The sequence below is a fragment of the Trifolium pratense genome, linkage group LG6 (genome assembly GCF_020283565.1).
Source record: "Trifolium pratense cultivar HEN17-A07 linkage group LG6, ARS_RC_1.1, whole genome shotgun sequence".
NCBI lineage: Eukaryota > Viridiplantae > Streptophyta > Magnoliopsida > Fabales > Fabaceae > Trifolium > Trifolium pratense.
In genome coordinates this window covers 12,631,651-12,652,958 of record NC_060064.1, presented here as the reverse complement: position 1 = coordinate 12,652,958, position 21,308 = coordinate 12,631,651, and the positions used below count along the sequence as shown (strand labels likewise).

Genomic DNA, 21,308 nt, shown 5'->3' with positions numbered 1-21,308 from the left:
ACCCCGAGAGCGTGTGTGTGCAAGCACAATCAGCATGGAAAATACCCAAAACACCACGCATTTTCTTTTGTTTTTGTTTTTGTTTATGTCACAAACACAACAACCCACACGAGCGGTTCTCCAACTGAATGTACTGTGTATGTACATCATCCACTTTTCCACTCACTTATACCAAAACAAAAACAAAAACAACCAAACCCTCTTCATATCTTTTCTTTTCTTTTTACACCAAAGTACGTACTAATATTCATTATTTATGTTTTAAATTTAATTCATAGTAATTTTAGTGAAATTATAGCACTTTAATTTTAGTGAAGGGTCTAAACTCAATATCAACAAAACTTCTTATGGATTAATTCACTGAAATTGGATCTAGAGGATCGAATTGAGACCTTGAAAGAGAAACACACTTTAAGGTCATGAGTCAATATCATTAGACCTATTCAAGTGAGTTTCATCAAAGTATAAATAAGTTATATTGTGGACTAATTTTATAAGTGGTTAATTGTAGATCAATCAATATATAAAATAATTAGAAACTATATTGATAAATTAACGACGAAACTCAGAAGTAATTATAACTAATTACTCATGCTCATCTTTATATGTAAGATTGTCACCTTAATTGATGTCAATTAAATACGAGATAGAATATAAATTATGAAAAATGTTCTGCGGACACAAATTTAACTAACACTAATATGAACCATCCTAGTCTGCTAATGTGAAGAGCTAAATGGTGTCCTAGTGCGCTTAGGCACTAGTTAAGAAAAAAAATTAAAAAGATCATTTTATACACTTTTGAAAAAGTTGATCATATAATTTTTGACCGGATCAAGAAAATTATATTTAAAAGATCTCCGAAACACGAAGCACTAGTTACAGAAACAGAAGAGGAAATAAATAAATAAAAAATTGATCTTTCAAGAATTTTTTTATTTTTTTTTCTTATTTTTTTAACTAGTGCTCTTAATTAGAATTTTCCATTTTAGATATGAAAATAAAAAGAATTTTCCACTTTAAAATTCTTCTAGTGCTCAAAAACATTACCTAAACTATGTCAAAAAAGACATTACCTAACATTTTCCTTATTAACATCTATTTACAAGAGACAATGAATCCTAACTTATACATATATAGAAATTCCAATTCTATATGGTTACACTATAATTAATCCTAGCCATTACAACTCAAATTATTATATAATATACAACTGTTAATTTAGATCGGACGGTCGAAATCAATAATCCAATTTCTCTCTTGATCTCATTTCATCTCTTTCTTTTCTTTCAAGTGAAAAACATAGTGAACAGAACACACTCGTGTGGGCTTGCATCTTTTCTTACCTTTTTGTCATCTCTCTCTGTCCTAAGTTTGAAAAACCTCATTCAATTTCCTATTCTATTTCTTTTCTTATTATCTCTCCTTTAAAACGTTGCTGTTTTCTTTTCTTTTCATTCTTATAACAACAACTCAAACCCCACCTTGTGAAAGTTTTAACTCTCTGCTACCTCTTCATCCACTTTTTATTCCCAATCTCTCTCTCTCTCTCTCTCTCTCTCTCTCTCTACTGTAATTCAGTTTCACTCACGGGTGAATCACAGAGATGGAATAATACAACAATGTTATTAACTCTTTCATTTTCACATGTTTCATCTTTCATGCAAGAATAGAGTAACAAAAACAAACTATTTTTGTTTCATTTTTCATGTCAGGTTTTCCTCTTCAAGCATTTTGTTATTTCCTAGGTGAAATATAGAACTTAGAACAACCACTTTTTCATCTCAAACTTCATCTCTTTTCACAGTTTTGTTTTTACTTGAATCTCCATGATGAGTTCACAAAACTTCAACAATGGTCATATCACTGATATGGCTCTTTTCCCTTTAGCTCCTATTCCTCATTCTTCTCATTCTTTGACAAATCCTGAAATGGGTCTTCAGATTTTGAGACCCTCTTTGTTTCAGTCCAAAGAGATGAAGGAAACAAAGGAAGAAGATGTTTACTTTGGGATTCATAGCAAAAACTTGTCTTTGAAACTTGGTGATGAAGAAGTAGAAGAAAAAAGCTCTGTTTCTGTGAAGATTGGTTACTCCAAACTTTGTTCTAGAGGTCATTGGAGACCAGCTGAAGATGCAAAACTTAAGGAACTTGTTGCTGAATATGGTCCTCAAAATTGGAACTTGATTGCAGAACATCTTGATGGAAGATCAGGTGATTAGCGGCGCAGCTTGTTGCGCGTCTAGTTTTGTTCCTGTGTAGTTATTAAGAAAATTGCAGAAAGTTTCAACTTTTTAGTATTTTTAAGTATTGTGTATTAAGAGAGCTGTTGAATCTAATTTAACACTGCATCATGGATTTTGATTAGTGTTTTTAATTCTAATTACAGGAAAAAGTTGCAGATTAAGGTGGTTTAATCAACTAGACCCAAGAATCAACAAAGGAACTTTTTCTGAGGAAGAAGAGGAAAGACTTTTAGCTGCTCATAAAATGTATGGTAACAAATGGGCTATGATTGCAAGACTTTTTCCAGGAAGAACAGATAATGCAGTGAAGAATCATTGGCATGTGATTATGGCTAGGAGGCATAGGGAACAGTGTAGTGTGTATAGAAGGAGAAAACCAGTTTTTGAAAGCATTTCAAAGGGTTTGAAATTGAGTCTTTCAAACAATGCGGCAAGTGATTCAACTATCTCAAGCACCATTGATGGAAATGCATCAGCTAGAACTAATCTCTCACTCACTCCGTCTTCGGCTAATCTAAGTCCTCAACTGTTTCATAAACTTGTGACTCCAGTTCCTAATCACCAAGGCCATGGATCCCTAATTATGGGTATGCAATGTTTAATCATCTCCCATTAGGCCTATGATAGTATAAAATTTGGTTTTAACTTTTAAGTTGCCGTTACGCCGCGAATCTTTATATTATGGTAAAATGCGGGGTAAATTGTGGTCGAGGTGGCCGCATTTATGTTTGTGATGCCTTTGTGGAAATATCTAAAACAGATCTGACTCCCTTGCAATTGGGGTTCTCCGCATTCACGAAGTCAGGTCATCGGTGTCCATTCGATTAAAGATTAAACAATCCACATTCAAGTTGGGTATTTTACATTATTAAATAAAAAAATTGGACTTTTTGGACAGTCTAATCTTAAATCGAATGACCATCGATGTCTCAAATACCTCAACGCGACTTGTAATCCGCAATTTAAAACGATGAAGTTATTTATTAATTTTTACTTCTTCAAACTAAAATTGTTACATAATGTTACTTTGTGTTCTGTTATTGCAGGTAAGTCTAGAGAAAATGTGGTTGCAACTAGGGATGCAAGTTTTGACAAATATTTTGGAGCTAGTAAGAAGCAAGAGCAAGTGGAAAAGCTAAAGGTAATAGATGTGGTCCAGTCCAATTTTTCAGATTCAAACTCAGAAGTATCAGCATCTGAGTCAGTTACAACCAATAGGTCCAATATCTCAATTTCTGGTGAAAGTGAAAATATTGGTGTTAAGAATTTTAACATGTTACCATTCATTGATTTTCTTGGAGTAGGAGCTTTACACAGCTAAATGTTTGATACATGAAGAATGGTTAGGAAAGTAAGGTTAGTCAGATGCAATGGAACCATTTGTGTTGGATGAAAATGAGTCTGCTGTAGTGTATTCCTTTGTACACAGTTTGTTCCATAAATGGCAAAAAGTAAAAAGTGAAAAAAAAATTTTAATTGAAGGAAAGCAAAGAAGATAGTGCGTCATTAAGTTTATGTTTGGTATCACGATAAATAAGTTAGAATTACGATGATCAACTGTAATTTTACAAAGTGTAACTTTTAAAAAATTACGGTGAGTCACTGTGATTCTGATATACCAACCATGACACCAGACATAAGCTAAGTCATTTATGAAGCGATAAGTTAGGAGAGTAGTTATGAGTTAGGACTATAATAATTTTCTAAACTCCTGGTTTTGGACTGTTTCTGAAGTAGTAGTAGCAGAATAGTAGGGAACTTGTTTGTTATGACTGTGGTAGTTTTGGCATTTTGTTAATCAGAAGCCAAATTTTATGACTTGGATGATGAATGATGTATATCTCTTTATTTATGACATGAATCAACCAACTAACCTGTTCTTTGAATTACTACTCTTCTCAGTGCTGTATCATGTCATTGGTTTTTGTGCTTTTTTCTCTTTTGGCTATTTCTTTGCTGTTACATGTTTTACCATATTTGACATACCACTAGCTAACACAAAATTGTTTTATGTCTATATTAGTTCAATTAATAATATTTTGCTTAATTGTAATTAACAAGTAGTAGTATTTATCAAAAAAAAAAAATAAAACAAGTAGTAGTAGTATACTTTCTCTTTCTTCAAAAAAAGAAAACGTACTAACTTTCTTCTTATATAATATGAGTATCAATCAGGGTTATTTGCTGTTAAGGATAAAAAAAAAGTAAATTTTGTATTAAAAACAATTTTTATATTTTATAAATATTAATTACATAAATTGCAATGTAGTTTTATTATATAGGGTTTTAGTGTCCCGAACACTCGTTAACATTTTTCTATCAATTAATGTATTCAAGAAATGAAATATATTTTTGATAATTATGTATCCATTATCTTAAAGTTATAAAATTCATTCTTTTTAACATATTTTTATTTATTTTTTTAACCAATGTTCCGTGGACATTAGTTAACATGACTATATATTAAAATTGAGAAAAGAACAATAAGAGCAAGGAGACACATAAATCAAAACCTTTGTAAAATATTACTTCCGTCCCTATATAATACCGCTTTGAGAAAAACACGGTTAAGAAATGCGATTGTGGTATTAAATTTGTTGATAATTGATATTGTTTTTATCTTTTAAAATAGAGAATGAATAATATTTTTTTAGTGTATTGTTGTGTCGCCTAGGTCGTAAATATAGTTTTTCAAAGATTAAATTTTGCTATCCAAAAAGGTTTAGCGGCACAACTTATTGTCCGTCTACATTTTATTCGTATGTAATTATTATAATTATAATATATATCTTTAAACTAAACAATATATTTATTAAAGATTTTAGATAAATTCAGCAAAAATCCATACATGGAGATATATGTAGAAATCGATTTATGAAAATGAAGCAAAGATACAAGCATGAAAAAATTGGGATCAACAAAGGTAGGAATAGAAACAAAATAATCTGAGAAAACGTGAAGAGGAGGGAGGGAGATAGAGCAGCGATGGTAAACCAGAGAGAGAGAGAAATTAAAGCGAGCCAGATTAAAAGAATAAGGCGTGAAAATTTTAAGTATTCATTATCAGGTTGCCAACCCATCAAAATTTAAGAATAAGAATAACAAAGAGTTAATAAGATAGGATTAAAAATATGTAGAAAAAAAAGAAGATAGAATTTAAAATAGGATTAATTTATTCTTTCCTATTAATGCACCAAACATCAAATTTAATTAGGACATGATAGTATTATCATATCCTGTTTCCCTATCATGCGCACCAAACGAGCCATAAGTGATATAATTTGATCGAGATACAAAAGAAATTTTCTAACAAAAGAAATATTCTAACATGACACACTTATAATGAGAAGAGATGTTATATTAACCCGTTAAATTATGTGAAGAGAGGTATAATTTGATCTCAATATGTGTATTATGTATGCACATAAAATAAATTATGTGACGATTCATATATAAATTTATATAGACACATGCTTTTTTGGCTCGCTATACAAATATGGGATACCTTTGTTGTTTTCACATATCAATCAAATTTCTTGGGTGAGTTGGAAAACTATTTGTCTTCGTAAGGAGTTTGGAGGATTGGGGGTCAGGCAGCTGAGGGAGTTTATCCTAGCTCTTTTGGGCAAATGGTGTTGGAGGATGTTGGTGGACTGAGAGCTGGGGGGAGTTGGTTTGAGGAGCATGTGGAGAAGAGGGTGATGGATGGGTCAGATACTTTTTTTTTGACAGATCCCTGGTGGATGACACTCCTTTGTGTGAGCGGTTTGGGCGCCTGTTTGAGTTGGTGGTGACCAAATCGCGTACGGTGGCAGAGATGTTTGCTTTAGGGTGGGGCTGGATGGGGCGGCTTGGGAGCGGAGGAGGCAGCTGAGGGCGGGAGGAGGAGATGTTGGGGGAGTGTCAGTCTTTACTTCTTACCATTTTCTTGCAGGCTTAGTTGACTGACAGGTGGCAATGGCGTCCAGATCTTGATATCGGCTATACTGTTTGTGTAGCATATCAGCTTCTGACTTCTCTTGATTCGGTTACTATAGATGCTGCGGTGAACCTCATCTGGCACCCTCAGGTTCCTTTGAAGGTCTCCATTTTGGCGTGGCGTTTATTGTGTGACAGGTTACCCACGAAAGTAAACATGGTTGCTCGTGGTGTTTTATCTCCTACTGCTCACACTTGTGTTTTTGGATGTGGAGAGGCAGAGTTAACCCATCACTTATTCATTTCCTACAGCACTGTTGGACCTCTTTGGGATTTAGTTCGCTCGTGGATTGACATTCCTTTGGTGGAGTTCACTACAGTGCGTGATCACTTTGTCCAGTTTACATCTTTAGTAGGCGGATCTCGAGCGCGCTGATCTTTTCTACAGCTCATTTGGCTTGTTTGCGTTTGGGTGGTTTGGACGGAGAGAAACCATCGATTGTTGAAAGGCTCAATTGACACATATCATCTTTTGTTGGACAAGATCAAACTTTTTTCTTTTAGGTGGTTGAAGAAGACGAATATTACGTTAACTTCGAACTACCATAGCTGATGGTCAAGTTCTTTACTTTGTTTGGGTCTTGTATGATTTGTTTTCTGGTTTTTATTATCTGACTATTTGTAAATTTTTGTAATCTACCTCGGTACGTCTTGTGCTGGGGAAACTATTTGTGTTAATATATTTCATTTTTACTTGTTAAAAAAAAATAAAAGGGTATTATTAGGCATGGCAAGAACACAAAATTTGGCGGGGAATTGGGTATACCGTTTTCACTAACTCGAAAACGTGACATTGATTGGTATGATTGTTACTATTAACCGAAATACAGGAGAATTAGGCGTATATGTCACGTGGCAAAAATTTGGTGAGGGAAAAAGTATGTTAAAGAAAGAAATGTGCTTAAATAGTAGTTTGACATTTTGATGGTGTATATATAGTAGGCCTTATTACATTATAGATCCTTTTTTAAGCTTAAACGAATGTTAGAAGTTTAAAATATTTGTAATGGTTTTAAGTATTTAAGCGTGTGATGAAAATATGTTTTTAACTTATGAAAAAAAAAAAAGTTTTTAAGAAAGTTGGTTTATCTCAGTGGTAAAGGGTTGAGTTGAAGGAGGTCTAGTGTTCAATCCCTGATTATTCGGATTTTTCGGAACTATTCATTATAAGAATAATTCATTAACCACTTAAGATAAATATTTTTAGTTAATATTAATTATGAGAATCTTTGAAATAATAGTTCAAATATGTGACTTTATAATTTTGACAACTGGTATGTGTCAATTCAGCATAATGGAGTTAATTGGGCCTTTTATCACATGTTGGACCTTTTTCTTTAGTGTGGGCTTAGTCACTTTCATTTATCCCTATTGCAAAGCAACAAAAGAATGTGAGAGAGATATAATAGGGGAATTTGTTGGGGAATTTGTTTTGCCGTCCTACGCGTTTCTGTCGTGTTTTATTTTTATTCATTTTTTATTTAAATAGTGGAAGTTATAAATTGAGAAATTTTAGAAAAAATACCGTCCGCGACTTAAATAGTGGATAATGTTTGAGAAAATGGTAGGGCGAGAAAAGAAACTTCAATATAATAGGTGAAATAGTGAGTCACATTTCTTTTTCTAAGATTTAGCATCGGATGTTGGGAAAAGCTTTGGTTGTTGATGTTCATCATCTTGAACAGAGAATAGATAAAGGACCAAGTGGTTCTCTATTGCATTCATATTGATTTGGATTTGATGTATTGTTGATAAGTAAAGGAAGTGTTCATCTTTGGAGAAGCAATTCAATTTGGACCAAACCTTGTAAATAGATGTGACAATAAGTGAGAACGAATAAGCCTATGACATAATCTAGGTTAAGTTTAGATTTAGATTAGATAAAACAGTTTTATTTTATTTTAATAGAGATTGTTAAAGCATTTTCTTTTTGGGATGAATGTTACAGCTATTTTAAAAGGTTATATTTAATTAGAAACACTACATGCTATAATTTTTTTTTTTGACGGATACGACTACATGCTATAATAAAAGTCGAGTAACCAATCAATTTATGTTTTGATTTTATATTAAAGATTATGAATATTTCAAAAATATCTCAAATCAACTCCACGTATATGGGGGATTAAATTGTAAAAATTATGTAATATACTCTTAAACACGTACGCCTAACAAGCTACAAGAATAGGCTAAATATTTCACATATACACGTAATTCTAATCAAATACTTCAACATGAAAGTGATTTGCAACCTGCATAGACTATCGCATCATTGATTAGAATTGCACGTCATCATAGTCAACATTTAAATTGTTAACGGTTGGATGAAATTGTCTCATAATCACATAAGAAGTGACCTCAGTTTTTAGGTCCGCAGACACAAGAGACGAATCTTGCGATAATTTGATTACAAATTCATGGACTAAACGAAACGATGATTACAAATTCAAGAATTAAGTTGCCTATACACTAATGAAATATATTGTTGTAGTTTGGGTCATTCTTGAGAATTTATGTATTATGTGGAAATATTTAATTTGATGTCCTATTCTTTTACAAGTCATATGAGGTCCGCTAAAAATCTTGCACCTCTTTTATAACCTCAAGAATCTAGGCATTATAATTTTTTTAATACATCCTCGAGTTAAATAAAATATTATGAAATAAAAGTAAAATATTATTAACATTGAAATATGCGGGTGTGGCATAAGTTATGGTGCATAAGCCTTGCTTATGCACACCATACATAAATACCCCATATTGCTTAGTGTGCCCCCAATTTGCTTAATGCGCCCCCATATTGCTTAGCGCACCCTCAGATTACTTATCGCCCCCCAATTTACTTAGCGCGACCCCAAATTGCTTACTGCACCCCCAAATTGCTAAGCGCGCCCCCACCCCAACATAAATAACACACAAAACCATTCCACAAACAGATTGGTTTTGGATTACAACCCTCTAAAACCATTTGACAATAAAAATGGTTTTGGCATTATAAGTACATCTAATGTGAAACCAATCCACAACAAAAATGTTTTGGGGGGCGCGTGAGAAAAAATCAGGGCGCGCAAGAAAATCAGGGGGTGCGCTAAGTATATGGGGGGTGCGTTAAGTAATTTTCATTATTTATGCATGGTGCATAAGGAAAAAGCTTATGCACCATAACCACTCTCTGCGCGAATGGTTATGGTGCATAAGGCATGTTTATGCATCATGCATAAATCCCATCATAATTGCTTCGTACACCCCCCAACATAATTGCTTCGTACACCTCAGTCCATTTCGTCATACACCCCCTCACAACATAAATGCTTCGTACACCCCCAACCCATTTTGTCATACAACCCCAAACATAATTGTTTTGTACACCCTAGCCCATTTCGTCATACACGCCCCCAACATAATTGCTTTGTACACCCCAGGCCCCAACCCATTTCGTCATACATCCCCCCAACATAATTGCTTCGTACACCCCAGCCCATTTCGTCATACATCCCCTCAACATAATTGCTTCGTACACCCCTAACCCATTTTGTCATACACCCCCAACATAATTGCTTTGTACACCCCAACCCATTTAGTCATACACCCCCAACATAATTGCTTTGTACACCCCAGTCCATTTCCACCTTCACCCGTTTCTGCACTTCGCTGGTCACGCGACCCGGTTTCCCGACCCAGTTCGTTCTCTCTTGTTTCTCAACGGGAGACGACGAACCTTATACCGTTTTGATTGCCGTTCGATTTTAGAGAGATACCTTATGTTAGTTTCAAAAATCGGCAATCGAATCACTCATAAAAAGAGGTCAAAGCATCTCTTTAAATTTGAATAATGACAACCACCACTGTTAGGATTATAACACGTGTGAACCAAATCTAATGGTTGTGAAGGCCTTATGCACCATAACTCTTGCCGAAATATGCACACCGAACCAAAAACCACAATAGAATTATAACAAAAAAAAGTAAATGATACTTGTTTCTATCGACACAAACATGTATTAGTACTAGTAGCATCTCACACACCAAATACAAGATAAGGGATTATTGGCAGCGACAAAAATCGATGGCAAATGTTTATAGTTGTTGTGAAAAGATTTTGTCTCAGCGAAAAAAAGTCGCTGCTGGTTGTTACGATAAGTTCCGTTGCAAAAAGTTTTGCAACGACATTTAATATTGTTGTCATTAGTATTGTTTCGCAACGACAATATTTGTTGCCACTTTTGCAAACAAAATTGATATATCTAACTTGCCTTAACAATTAAAGTCTTGCCTTAACAATTAAAGTCGCTGCAATAACATACGTTTTCTAACAACATATATTTGTTGTCATATTTCTATTTTTCTCGATAACAATAGTCGTACAAATAATTTAATATTTAATGTGTATTATTTTTTATAAAATTGTGAATTCATAATACATATTAAACTTTATTTTAATAAATAAAAAAATATCAATATTTATATTAGCTAAAATGTATATTTATTCATATTCATGTCACATTCGTAAATGTAAAAAAATAAAATAAATGTACATAATATGTACATAACATAATGTAAAATATTTTGTTTACATAATGAGCCAAAAAACTCTTGTTTCCATGAATAGAAACACACACATAAATTACAAAAAAAAATAAAAAAATTCATTGTTTCGAATTACAATCCGAGAAGAGCCTAGTATAGGTTGCCTCTACGTTGTTTATAATTATCCTCGCCCAGTCGGTTCCACTTCTTCGTAGTTACTTATATTTAGGTAGCCTTATTCTTATGACTCAATGGTTTCACAAGTTGTCACGTGTGTCTATACTAGTCCTCACCCTAACTCATGTAAAATTGATTGTTCTTATTATTAGCTTTAATCCCACACTCAAACCACATATACTGAATTTAATGGTCTCCTTAAGAAGTTTGAATGTACGTCCTTCGTTCGGGATAATTAGCTTAGTTTCCTATGCGATATCCACTAATTTTCCTTAGAGTTTATTCTAATGTGATCAATATTAAAATAAAGAATAAAAACCGGACAATAAAAGAGTTTATGTAAGAACAATTGAATTTAACACCAAAATATACAATACCAAGCATTCGTAAGGGAGTTCATCTATTCCACCTAACCTAGGAAATATAAATTACAAAGACAATAAAGAAAAGAACCTTATTGGCATTGGAGTTCCTTGGCCCTCCTTGCCTCCTCCTTAGAGTTCTCCTAATTCTAGAGTGAATATTGAATAACTCTCAATATTTTTGAATGAATAATAGTGAAGGAGGAGAACTCTATTTATAGTTTTTCAGCTGGGTTTTGGGCTTTTCTGCGCGTCCATCGCACCCATCGTAGTATGATAGAAGATCTTCTCCAGATTTTCTGCTTTCTTCAACCGCCTTCATCGTGCCACGATGACAAGTCATCATGGTACGATGGAAAAGATTTGTTGCAGATTTTCTTCAATTTAAACCGCCTTCTCATCGCGCCACGCTGGATCTCATCGTAGGTACGATGGTTGCGCTGTTTATTACGTTTTTGCCATTTTTTGATGTTTTTTCCACTTTTCTTGCTTCTGGGCCAAGTAACTTCACTTTTCTAGGTATTTGCTTTGCTTTTGGGCTTCAATTGCTATTAAAACTACCCTAAATTACTACTAAAAACATCATATAATTAACTGTCATCACATACCATTTATTTCATTCAACTTGGATTATTTCAAATTCTTTTATTTTTGATCTTTAGTAGGATTTAACCTTGGAAACACTTTTGTGTTATGCTAAGTTAACAAAATACATGCATTTCTTCTTTTCTTTTGATTGGCTTCCGTGTCAAAAGTAAAATGGGAAACACGTAGGACACGTTAGTAAATGATAGAGTGGCAAAAGTAATCCCCAACAATTTATCATAGTTTTTATTTGGGTTTAAATAAATTTTTAGTACCTACAAATATTTGTATTTTTGTTTTAATTCTTGTAAAAATATTCGTTGTCCAATATTTTTGTATTCAAATCTATAGCGTTAATGACAACAAAATTATTGATTGGAGTTGCACTAGATCGAAATTAGTCATAACCTGAAACAAATAAACACCGTATCAAAACGAAAAATTGAAACACACTAATATATAAAAATTACATTTATTTAATTAAACGAGAAAGAAAAATGACTATTTGAAGAGGTGATTCGAAGCCAAATTGACACCACCCATCTTTATTTTTTTTTGTCAAATAGCCTAATAATTAAAAATTCACCTTTTGAGATAAATAAATTGAAGATCTTGGGTTCGAACGTCGCCCTACATATAAAATGCAATATCTTTATCAATTGATATATGATCACGAGGACAACCACCACCCATATGTAATAACCATTTATGCCTCAAAGTAAAAAGGTTTCGAGCACAACGAAGGTTCAATGAACGTACGCATATCTTGTTAAAAGAGAGACAAGTTAGTAGCTGTCTGTATAATTGTTAACATTTGTCAAGCTTCCCCTATTTTGCTCCTTGAGAAAGGAGAAAAAGATAGACAACACGAGTCAAAGAGTGTTCGATATGTTCCTCCCAACCATAGACTAATTCAAAATTCAAATATTCGTTCCACTTTTGTTTCTTCTTTGTCCCTCTTTCAATATATGATTAATTCAATTCTTTCAAGGATATCAAAAGTAACATTTCCATGCATGTGATCTTTTATCATGCATTATATTAATTTATCATTTATATATAGTTACATTAAGGGAAACATTTGATGTTACACCTTGATTTAGATTCCTTGTTGTCAGGATATATCTAACCAAAGTGAAGCAATAAGAATAGTTCTTATAAGTTCTTTAATTATGATCTTGTGCTGAGTTTCTTTTCCTACAAAGCTTCCTTATTCTATTTGAGTAACATAGAGGAAATATCAATTATAATATGATATTTTGAGGTCACTTTGTATAAAAGAATTTATTTTTTTAAGAAAAGTTAAGACCCATTTAGCCCATAGCATTTTTTAAACTTATATATTTCTTTATTTCTCAAGGTCTCAAAGGGGTGTATGGACTATGGATGTCCATAAAATATTTTCCTTTTGAAATTTATGGCAGTACATTAACATAACAATTTACAAAAAATAATTGTGTTTTATTTTGTGCGGTGGTTTTCTTTGTGCACAACTATAGAGATTAATCCTTCAAGTCTTATGGAATCCAAATGGACAACAAATTCTCCGCAATAATTTTAACTTTGATGCATGCATGCCAAAGTCAGAGATTTAATGCAGGACCTTAGTTATATTAGAAAAGACCTGTATCATCTTATCTAAGCGGATTGGTTTTGCCATCTAAAAAGGGTTAGCGGCGCAGCTTGTTGCCTGTTTGCCCTCCATTCAAATGAAATTATCCTATATATATTTAATAATAAATCTCATTTCAATTAAAAAAAGAACTTATCTAAACGTCTTTGCTAAAATAAATTGTACGTCTTTATTTTTCAATTATTTTGTAGTTGTGACTTGTGAGTTTCTGACCAAAGGCAACCTGGATATGCATTGAAATAGTGTGGCGATTACTAATTAAGTTTGAAATCTAGTTATTGTATAAAAAAAAGAAGTTTGAAATCTAGTTGATTAACCTTATTAGAGAGTACATAATCAGTTGGGTTATTAATTTGTTGGATTACTAATTCAGTTTCAACCACATGGAGGTAATTTTTCCACTACTATTTCTCCATATATAAAAGCCAAGTTAATTTAACATCCTCAAGTCCCTAACACCTAGGCCACTTTTATGGGATTGGATATATAACATACCGTCACTAAGTTATTGTTCCTAACCATTCGACCTGTAATCGACGATCGAGATTGTTTATAGTTGATTTTACAACTGTATGATCTGAATAGTCTGATTTAAAATCAACGATTCAGATCTACAACAGTAAATCTAAGTCCCACTTTTCTACCCTTAATGTCTCTCAAAAAAACCGTCATTAAATATGAGTTATAGAAAGTAAAGATAATATATATTGAGAATGAAATACAAAAATATAGTTAGGGTCATCACCAAAGTATCCTAATTGAGTACAAAATTTCCGAGGCTTGCACCCATTCACCGGAAGACAAAGATATCTTAAGATACCAAGCCAACTAAATTTACGGTTCAAGAAATGGTCAACATCCACATAAAAGACTCCTCACATAAACTAGGCAAGCCCAAAGCAATAATATCATTGAAAAGTGAAAATCGGGCAATCCTTTCTAGACTTAGCCAAATCCAAAATCTCTCATTCACCACTTCACCTTCTCCATTAATTGTCTCCCTTGCAATCGGTTAAAAAAAAAATAGAGGATTCATAACCTTGGCCAACCTCGCTACAAGGACATTGACCACCGGCTACAAACACCATAAATGTGAAATATGCATGAACTATCCTAACTTAAGGGGTAAATCCACCTTATGGGCCGGATCATCAACACGACAAAGTAAGAAGAATTTTTTTTAATAAACTACTCATACATCACATAATATCCTCCATATGTAGTTTCTAGAATGGCTAATTAATTAATAATAGAAAAATTTAAGCAGTCAAGACAAGGACTCTTGATCACGGCACAAAGAGGAAGAGCCATTGCTTCGTCTAACTCTAAGGTCAAGCAAAGAGACGACATTGCTAACCTCAAACTAAACCTCTTCCACCCAATGATTGCCAACTTCCACCGCGCTAGAATATAATTCCTCTTAATTAACTTGAGAATGAAAGTACCTCGAATTAGTGTTCCCTCCTTAAGACATCGAGGTTGGGATCTATATATGGTAAGTCAAATAATCTTTTTCCTTTTATAAGTTGTATCCGGGCATCCAGTATACTCCTTAAGTACCTTTTTACTTCCATCAATTCATTACTTATAAAAAGAATTTTATTTTTATTTTTTTTTATGTGCATATCGAAGAAACTGATTGAGAAATAAATATATAGATTATTTATGATAAGAAATATATAGATTGAACATTGTTTAGTACATGTTTTTATACCAAGACCAAGATATCTAACAACTTACAAATTAAAACGATAGTATACATTTTCTTAGATATATTAATTAATATAAACTTCTAATAAACTATCAGAATTCACACATGTTATTTATATTTGATTGTTATTTTGACCCGCATATGAAACTAAGACATTGGTAATAGTTAAAAAGAGAGGAGCAGCAATCAGAGAAGCATATGTATAGGATGCTTCCACAACAGCATTATAGCCTGATCCATTCATACTTGTGTTGACTTTGATACCTATATATCAAAATATAAGAATCAAGATTCACAAAAAAAAAAACAAACTCCCAACAAACTCAAATCCAAATGAAAAATCTAATATTTACTAAATTAAAATTTAGTCAAACCCTAATTAATTTGTTTTTTAAACAGCAAAATTATGTATATTTATATGTGCAAAACTTAATACTAAGATAAAGTATAAGATGTACTCTATATATGACTGTGACATAAGTACAGGTAGTACTCCATCAAATCAAACCAGAAAACAAAATAAACCAAACCTAATCAGGAAACTAGCACGAAGTCTCAACCCAAAAAACTACCTAATAATACGGTCCATCGAATTTACACACCATTCATAACATAAGCAAGAATTCTTCTTAACTAAAATCCATCTAATTAATTTGTTCTAATTTAATGTTATCATCACTCTCCAAAAATAATTTTAAACTAATGTTTTCATGAAAAAACAATGTAATGAAAAAAATTTAAAAAGAAATACGATATAATTATGAGAATGAATTTTTTTTATCATATTATAAAATTAAGCCAGTTTCGTAAAAAAATAAAAATTAGCTAAAAAGATGTATTTAGTTAATATTGTTTATATTTTAAAATAAAGAGTCTGGTTTTAAAAAATTAAGACACTCGGATTTAAAACTCAATTTTATATTTAAAAAATTATTTACAATTTAAATTTAAAATTTTAATCATTCAATCTTGATCAGACGGATTTTATATACTGATTGCATCCGGTTCAATCCATTTCCAAAAAATAGACACAAGAAAAAAGAAAATGAATAACAAAGTAAGATGTCACTGTACAATATTTAGAATAAAACAATATAATTGATTTGAAGATGAATGAAAGTAATTAAAAAAAGAAAAAGAAAGATGGATGATAGTATTTGGCAAGTACCAGAAAGTAGCTTTCACCATGATGCAAGCACTGAATCAAGATGCCATGTTCATTTGTGGGAACTGGCACACCAGAAGAATGAACTAACATCACATCATCTCCAAACACTGTTTTGATGTCTATTGGCCCTGCCTGAATTTCTGTTGCTATTCCATTGATAAACACTGTTATCAATCCTGTAGCAGCACCTCCATATCCTCCTTAATATTATTAATATAATAATATTAGAACAACATTACTATATTTTTTGGTCAAATGAAAAAATTAAAGGAAAAAACAAGTTGATGATATCATTGATATATGTTTTCAGCAATCACTTTGAATCTCTATTTACTCCTCAATTTCATATCCCAATCACTGAAAAAAATGCAACAAAACTGTAACACTACACATATACTGTGTCTGTATCTTCTAATAGTTCAGTGGCATAGTGTTGTTTTTTTCTAAAAAAAAATTAAAAGGTAACACATGTAATGTAATGAACAAAGCAAAATTAATTTTTTTCATGACCAAGTTAACATTATATAAATTGAGTGAATTGCATATATATGATGTAGATTATAGATTCCTTTCAAAATTTTGATAAAAAAACTAGTAATGTATGGTGAATAAACTTACCAAGAGGCTAACAAATAAATGAGAAACAAAACAAGTAATAATAGATGGACACCCATATTCTAGTTAAATAACGATAAAAAAATATGAATAATCTTGTCGAGTAAATATTCACCTGTTTTAAAATGAATTTTGTTTTAGCAAAAATAAATAGTTAAAAATAATGTTATTTTCAATGATGCTAATATTTTTTCTTTTAATTCTTGCCTTTAATGATTACTTGCATACTTCTTTCAAAGTTGTACTATTATATTTTCCACTTGACCAATAGTTAATAATATGGTTAATTTTTTTAAAAAAATAAAAATAATACGGTTATTTTAGTAAAATTGTCATATTTTTTATAACATCATCGTATTTCTTACTAATTTATATGCAAAAACATTAAATAGCTACAATATTTTAAAACGAAGAGAATAATTTATTTAATTCACCGTTAAATTTGCGGCTAATTTAATAACAAGAATTAACCATTTATTTAACTAAAATAATTATTGATGTCTGAACAAATTAAGCAGTTCACTAAGCCGGATATTGATGGTGAAAAAAAAGTAAGCATATTTTTTGCATGTAATAAACTATGAATAGCAGATGTTTATAAATAAAGAGGTAAATAAAAACAATAATCTAGGGTTTTGAAATGAATGTTTGTGCAGAAGAGAAGTAGTACAGTACTATTGAAGAAAAAAGTGAGAGAATAAAAAGGAAGGAACAGAAACTGCAGCCGGAAAGTAGCTTTCATGTTTTTCCGGAAAGTACAATTTTCATGCAACAATTCAAACGCGGAACTGTCAAATCAACCAAAAGCTCTTCCCAACTTTATTCTGTACCCAACCTCATCATCTTACTTAATCATTCCACAAACATCAACTCTTTTTTCTAAACACAAAAAAAAAACTCATTAAACTAATTATTGGTACAAAAAATATTTTTCTAAATATATTGAATAATTAACATATTTAATTCATATTATAAGTTAAATATATTAATTAATTTTTTTAATGACAATTAATATATCTAAAAAGTAAAATTTCTTTTATATTAAAGATCGGAAGTAATAATACTAAAACAATACTCTAAAAGATAAAGGAAATTATTATTTTCATCTTATTAAATATAAGAAAAAACTTTATCAATAAAAATTTATTTTTTTGATGTTTTCTCTTATAATTAGAACCAAAATATCAAATTTTTAGTTTATGCAACAAAAATAATTATTGAATAAATGAAATAGATAAGATATTGTATATTGGTTCAAGCTAAAATGCAACAAAAAAATTGACTATGTCTAAATTGGCTTTGGCTGTGATATAATTAGTTGATGTATAAATCTCTAGTATTTTCTATTAGTTGATGTTTAAATCTCTTGTATTTTCTATTGAAAAAAAATAAATTATAGATGAAAAAAATCTCACAAAAACAAAACTTAAATTTGAAGGAAAATTTAGAGTGGAAAAACATGTGATCATCTAAAATTTAGTGATGAGGAGTTTAAAGATTTATTTATTATTTTTATTTTCACCGCCGACTTTTTGTAATTAGTTTTTATCTTTTTATTAAAAAAAGTGGTGATGTTTATGAAAAAAAAATCACAAAAAGAAAACTTAAATTAGAAGGAAAATTTAGAGAGGAAAAACATGTGATCTCTCTAAAATTCAGTGATGAGGAGTTTAGAGAGTTTTTTTTTTTTTCCACCACGGTTCATAATTAGTTTTTATCATTTCTAATAAAAAAAAGTGGTGATTTTTCATCACGGATTTTCTTAGCTATTTTTTTTCTAGTTGAGAAATCCAAAATGACTTATAGAAATTCTGAATTTTTTGAACAATTATTATTTTTGATTGAAAGATTTAGAGTACTCTTTTGAATTTTTTTTTATTATTATAGAAAAATAAATAAATGACATGCAAAGATCAAGTGATGAATTACCAGAGTGATAGTTCAAATTGGAGGAAAAAGGAGGGCACAAAAGTGAAGATGGATTCAAAGTTTGATCAATTCCAAGAAAACCCATTTGAGAAGAAACTGAAAAGAAACCATCCATGCCTTGTTGACCACTAACAACACCACCACATGAAGAAGAAGAAGAAGAAGAACCAGAAGTATCATTCAAACAAGAAGAACCACCACCAAAACCACCTATTATTGGATAATTAGTTTGAACCATATCACATGAATTATTCATTGCACTTGCACCATCATTAACAACAACTTGTTGAGGTTGTTGCATCATCAACATCTGATTTTTTTGTTGATCAAGTGTTGCTTGTTGCATCTGGCGTTGTCGGCGACGAGATCTAGACCGGCGGTTTTGAAACCAGTAAAAAACGTTCGCGTCGCCGACGTTGCCAAATTTTTCAAGAAGTTTTCTTATTTTGATGGTTTCTTCTTTTGGTGGATTAACCATACCACTATTGAAGATGGATTCAAGTATGAGAATTTGTTCTGGTTTTGGTGTCCATCTTGACCTAACCGGTTCAGTTTTCTCGGAACCATGTTGGGTTGGAGTGTTGTTAGGGGGGTTATGTTGCATCTTATCTTCCATTCCAATGCAATATAGAAGAAATAACAAAATATGTTTTGTTGAAACTTGAAATGAAACTGAAACCTAGGTAAAATAATACTATTTGTAGTAGAGAGGTATTATATATATATATATATAAAAATATAAATAATGTACATGGGATACAGTATAATGCTTTGCTGGAAAAAGATTTTTGGGTCTTGCTAACGAGTGTCTTTGAGATAATGTTTGTTTAAGCATTCTACTAAAAAAGTGAAACTTTTTAATTTTTAGTGTATTGACGTCACACATTTCTTTGAAATGTTCACAAAAATTTACTATTTAAAATGTTTAAAGAGTATACTAGAGACATTCGGTAAGTATTTTGAAAAAGATTAAGAAATGAAATTACGTAAGAGTCCTTTATTATTTCCTATGAGTTACCCTTCCTCTTTTTGAGCCATGGTCAAAGGAAACTCATAAAATTAATATGTACCATATATAGGGTTTGTAGTGAAAGTACATATAGATTCTGATATTGTACATCATAATACCAAAGGAAAATCAGTTTTGAAACAATCACAGTTTTTGGAGTTGATTGAAATAAATATTTTTGAATAAGTCTCACTTCGCCAAATAAATATTATGTGATGATTATAATTCTTAGTTACAAGATGCACCGACCAAAAAAATCATGTATTTGACTTTTATTTTTTTACTTATACCCTTCTTAGAGTGTTGTGAATTAATGTGAACATGTATGTCATTGTATTATATTTGTTTTGGAGAGTGTAGGTGTACTTAGTTCGAGGATTAGAGCTTACTTACTAGAGGAATACATATTAATTTTATTTACATAATACATCCTCTAGTCCTTTTTATAGAAACGGTCTATTTTTTAGATTCATTGAATAACTAATATATTTGGTCTAAATCAAATACATAAATTATTGAATAAACCTAAAAAGTAAAAAATTTCTTATAAAAAAGACCGGAAGGAGTATTGTTATTTGGTTCTCATCAGTCAATGACCATAATTTTTATTTTTTCGGTTTTAAAAATTTTCACGTTATATTTATGTAATGTGATTGTGTTCGGGGAATGCGCATGCCGTGGGCCAAGGAGCTTTGCGGAAAAACTTGAATGACAATATAAGGCAAAGTTCATCTTAAATGATTGTTGTTGAAGGATCAATTTCATACTTTAAACATGAATGATAATAAAATTAGTAATTGATAATCTAAGTTCTCTCAATGATACATCTCTAAATTAGAAGTTATTGGAGTTAAAATTGAATATGAAGATAAAACTCATATGGTCCATATGGGATACTCGGGTCTTCCATAAGAGCATATATTAAACTTCTTTTTATGGAAAGGCAAATTTGTGTTTTGAAGTGGTCAATAAAATTAATGCATAGTATATATATTGTAAGATTATGTCGAAGACAAAAGAAATTTTTGGAAAATTTAACATAGAAATTGAACTATAAATTTTCAGTTTGATTTTAGACGTGTACAAATTATTGAAATGATCGATTTAGGGTCAATGTGAAATATAATTAACTTTGTTTAGTGTCTAATTAAGAATGTTCTTTTCAACTATAATTGTCAATATGGATAATGTTGGAGTTGATTAAAATGAAGCATGTTGGAACAAGTCTCACATTACCCAATCCGGTAAAAAGGAAGAAAGAGAACAAGGTGTATATAATTGACTCTCGTTCTTCATTAGAAGATGTGGGAATCAGTCTGAATTTTTTTAATTATTATTTGATTCTTTTGTTACTCTTAAATATTTGCC

The 21,308-nt window shown here is 31.3% G+C and overlaps 2 protein-coding genes across 2 annotated transcripts; one reads left to right on the top strand and one right to left on the bottom strand.

Moving 5' to 3' along the window:
• Window positions 1-1,128: 1,128 nt before the first annotated feature.
• LOC123889843 (transcription factor MYB54-like) lies at window positions 1,129-4,064 on the top strand. The gene is made up of 3 exons (XM_045939348.1): window positions 1,129-2,214; window positions 2,390-2,833; window positions 3,293-4,064. Exons 1-3 carry the CDS (start codon window positions 1,830-1,832, stop codon window positions 3,565-3,567), a joined length of 1,104 nt encoding a protein of 367 aa, XP_045795304.1. The 5' UTR covers window positions 1,129-1,829; the 3' UTR covers window positions 3,568-4,064.
• An 11,395-nt stretch (window positions 4,065-15,459) lies between these two features.
• Window positions 15,460-19,574, bottom strand: LOC123891751 (WUSCHEL-related homeobox 11-like). Its single transcript, XM_045941647.1, has 3 exons — window positions 18,932-19,574; window positions 16,388-16,584; window positions 15,460-15,483 (listed from the first exon to the last, which is right to left on the bottom strand). Exons 1-3 carry the CDS (start codon window positions 19,545-19,547, stop codon window positions 15,460-15,462), a joined length of 837 nt encoding a protein of 278 aa, XP_045797603.1. The 5' UTR covers window positions 19,548-19,574.
• Between the last annotated feature and the right edge of the window lie 1,734 nt (window positions 19,575-21,308).

Excerpts from the sequence above, each read along its gene's own strand:
- LOC123889843 (XM_045939348.1), top strand. The coding sequence starts at position 1,830 with ATGATGAGTTCACAAAACTTCAACAATGGTCATATCACTGATATGGCT. Across the intron at positions 2,215-2,389 it reads ACATCTTGATGGAAGATCAG|GAAAAAGTTGCAGATTAAGG; the intron begins GTGATTAGCGGC and ends TTCTAATTACAG. Across the intron at positions 2,834-3,292 it reads CCATGGATCCCTAATTATGG|GTAAGTCTAGAGAAAATGTG; the intron begins GTATGCAATGTT and ends CTGTTATTGCAG.
- LOC123891751 (XM_045941647.1), bottom strand. The coding sequence starts at position 19,547 with ATGGAAGATAAGATGCAACATAACCCCCCTAACAACACTCCAACCCAA. Across the intron at positions 16,585-18,931 it reads CAATTTGAACTATCACTCTG|GATATGGAGGTGCTGCTACA; the intron begins GTAATTCATCAC and ends AATATTAAGGAG. Across the intron at positions 15,484-16,387 it reads ATGGTGAAAGCTACTTTCTG|GTATCAAAGTCAACACAAGT; the intron begins GTACTTGCCAAA and ends TTTGATATATAG.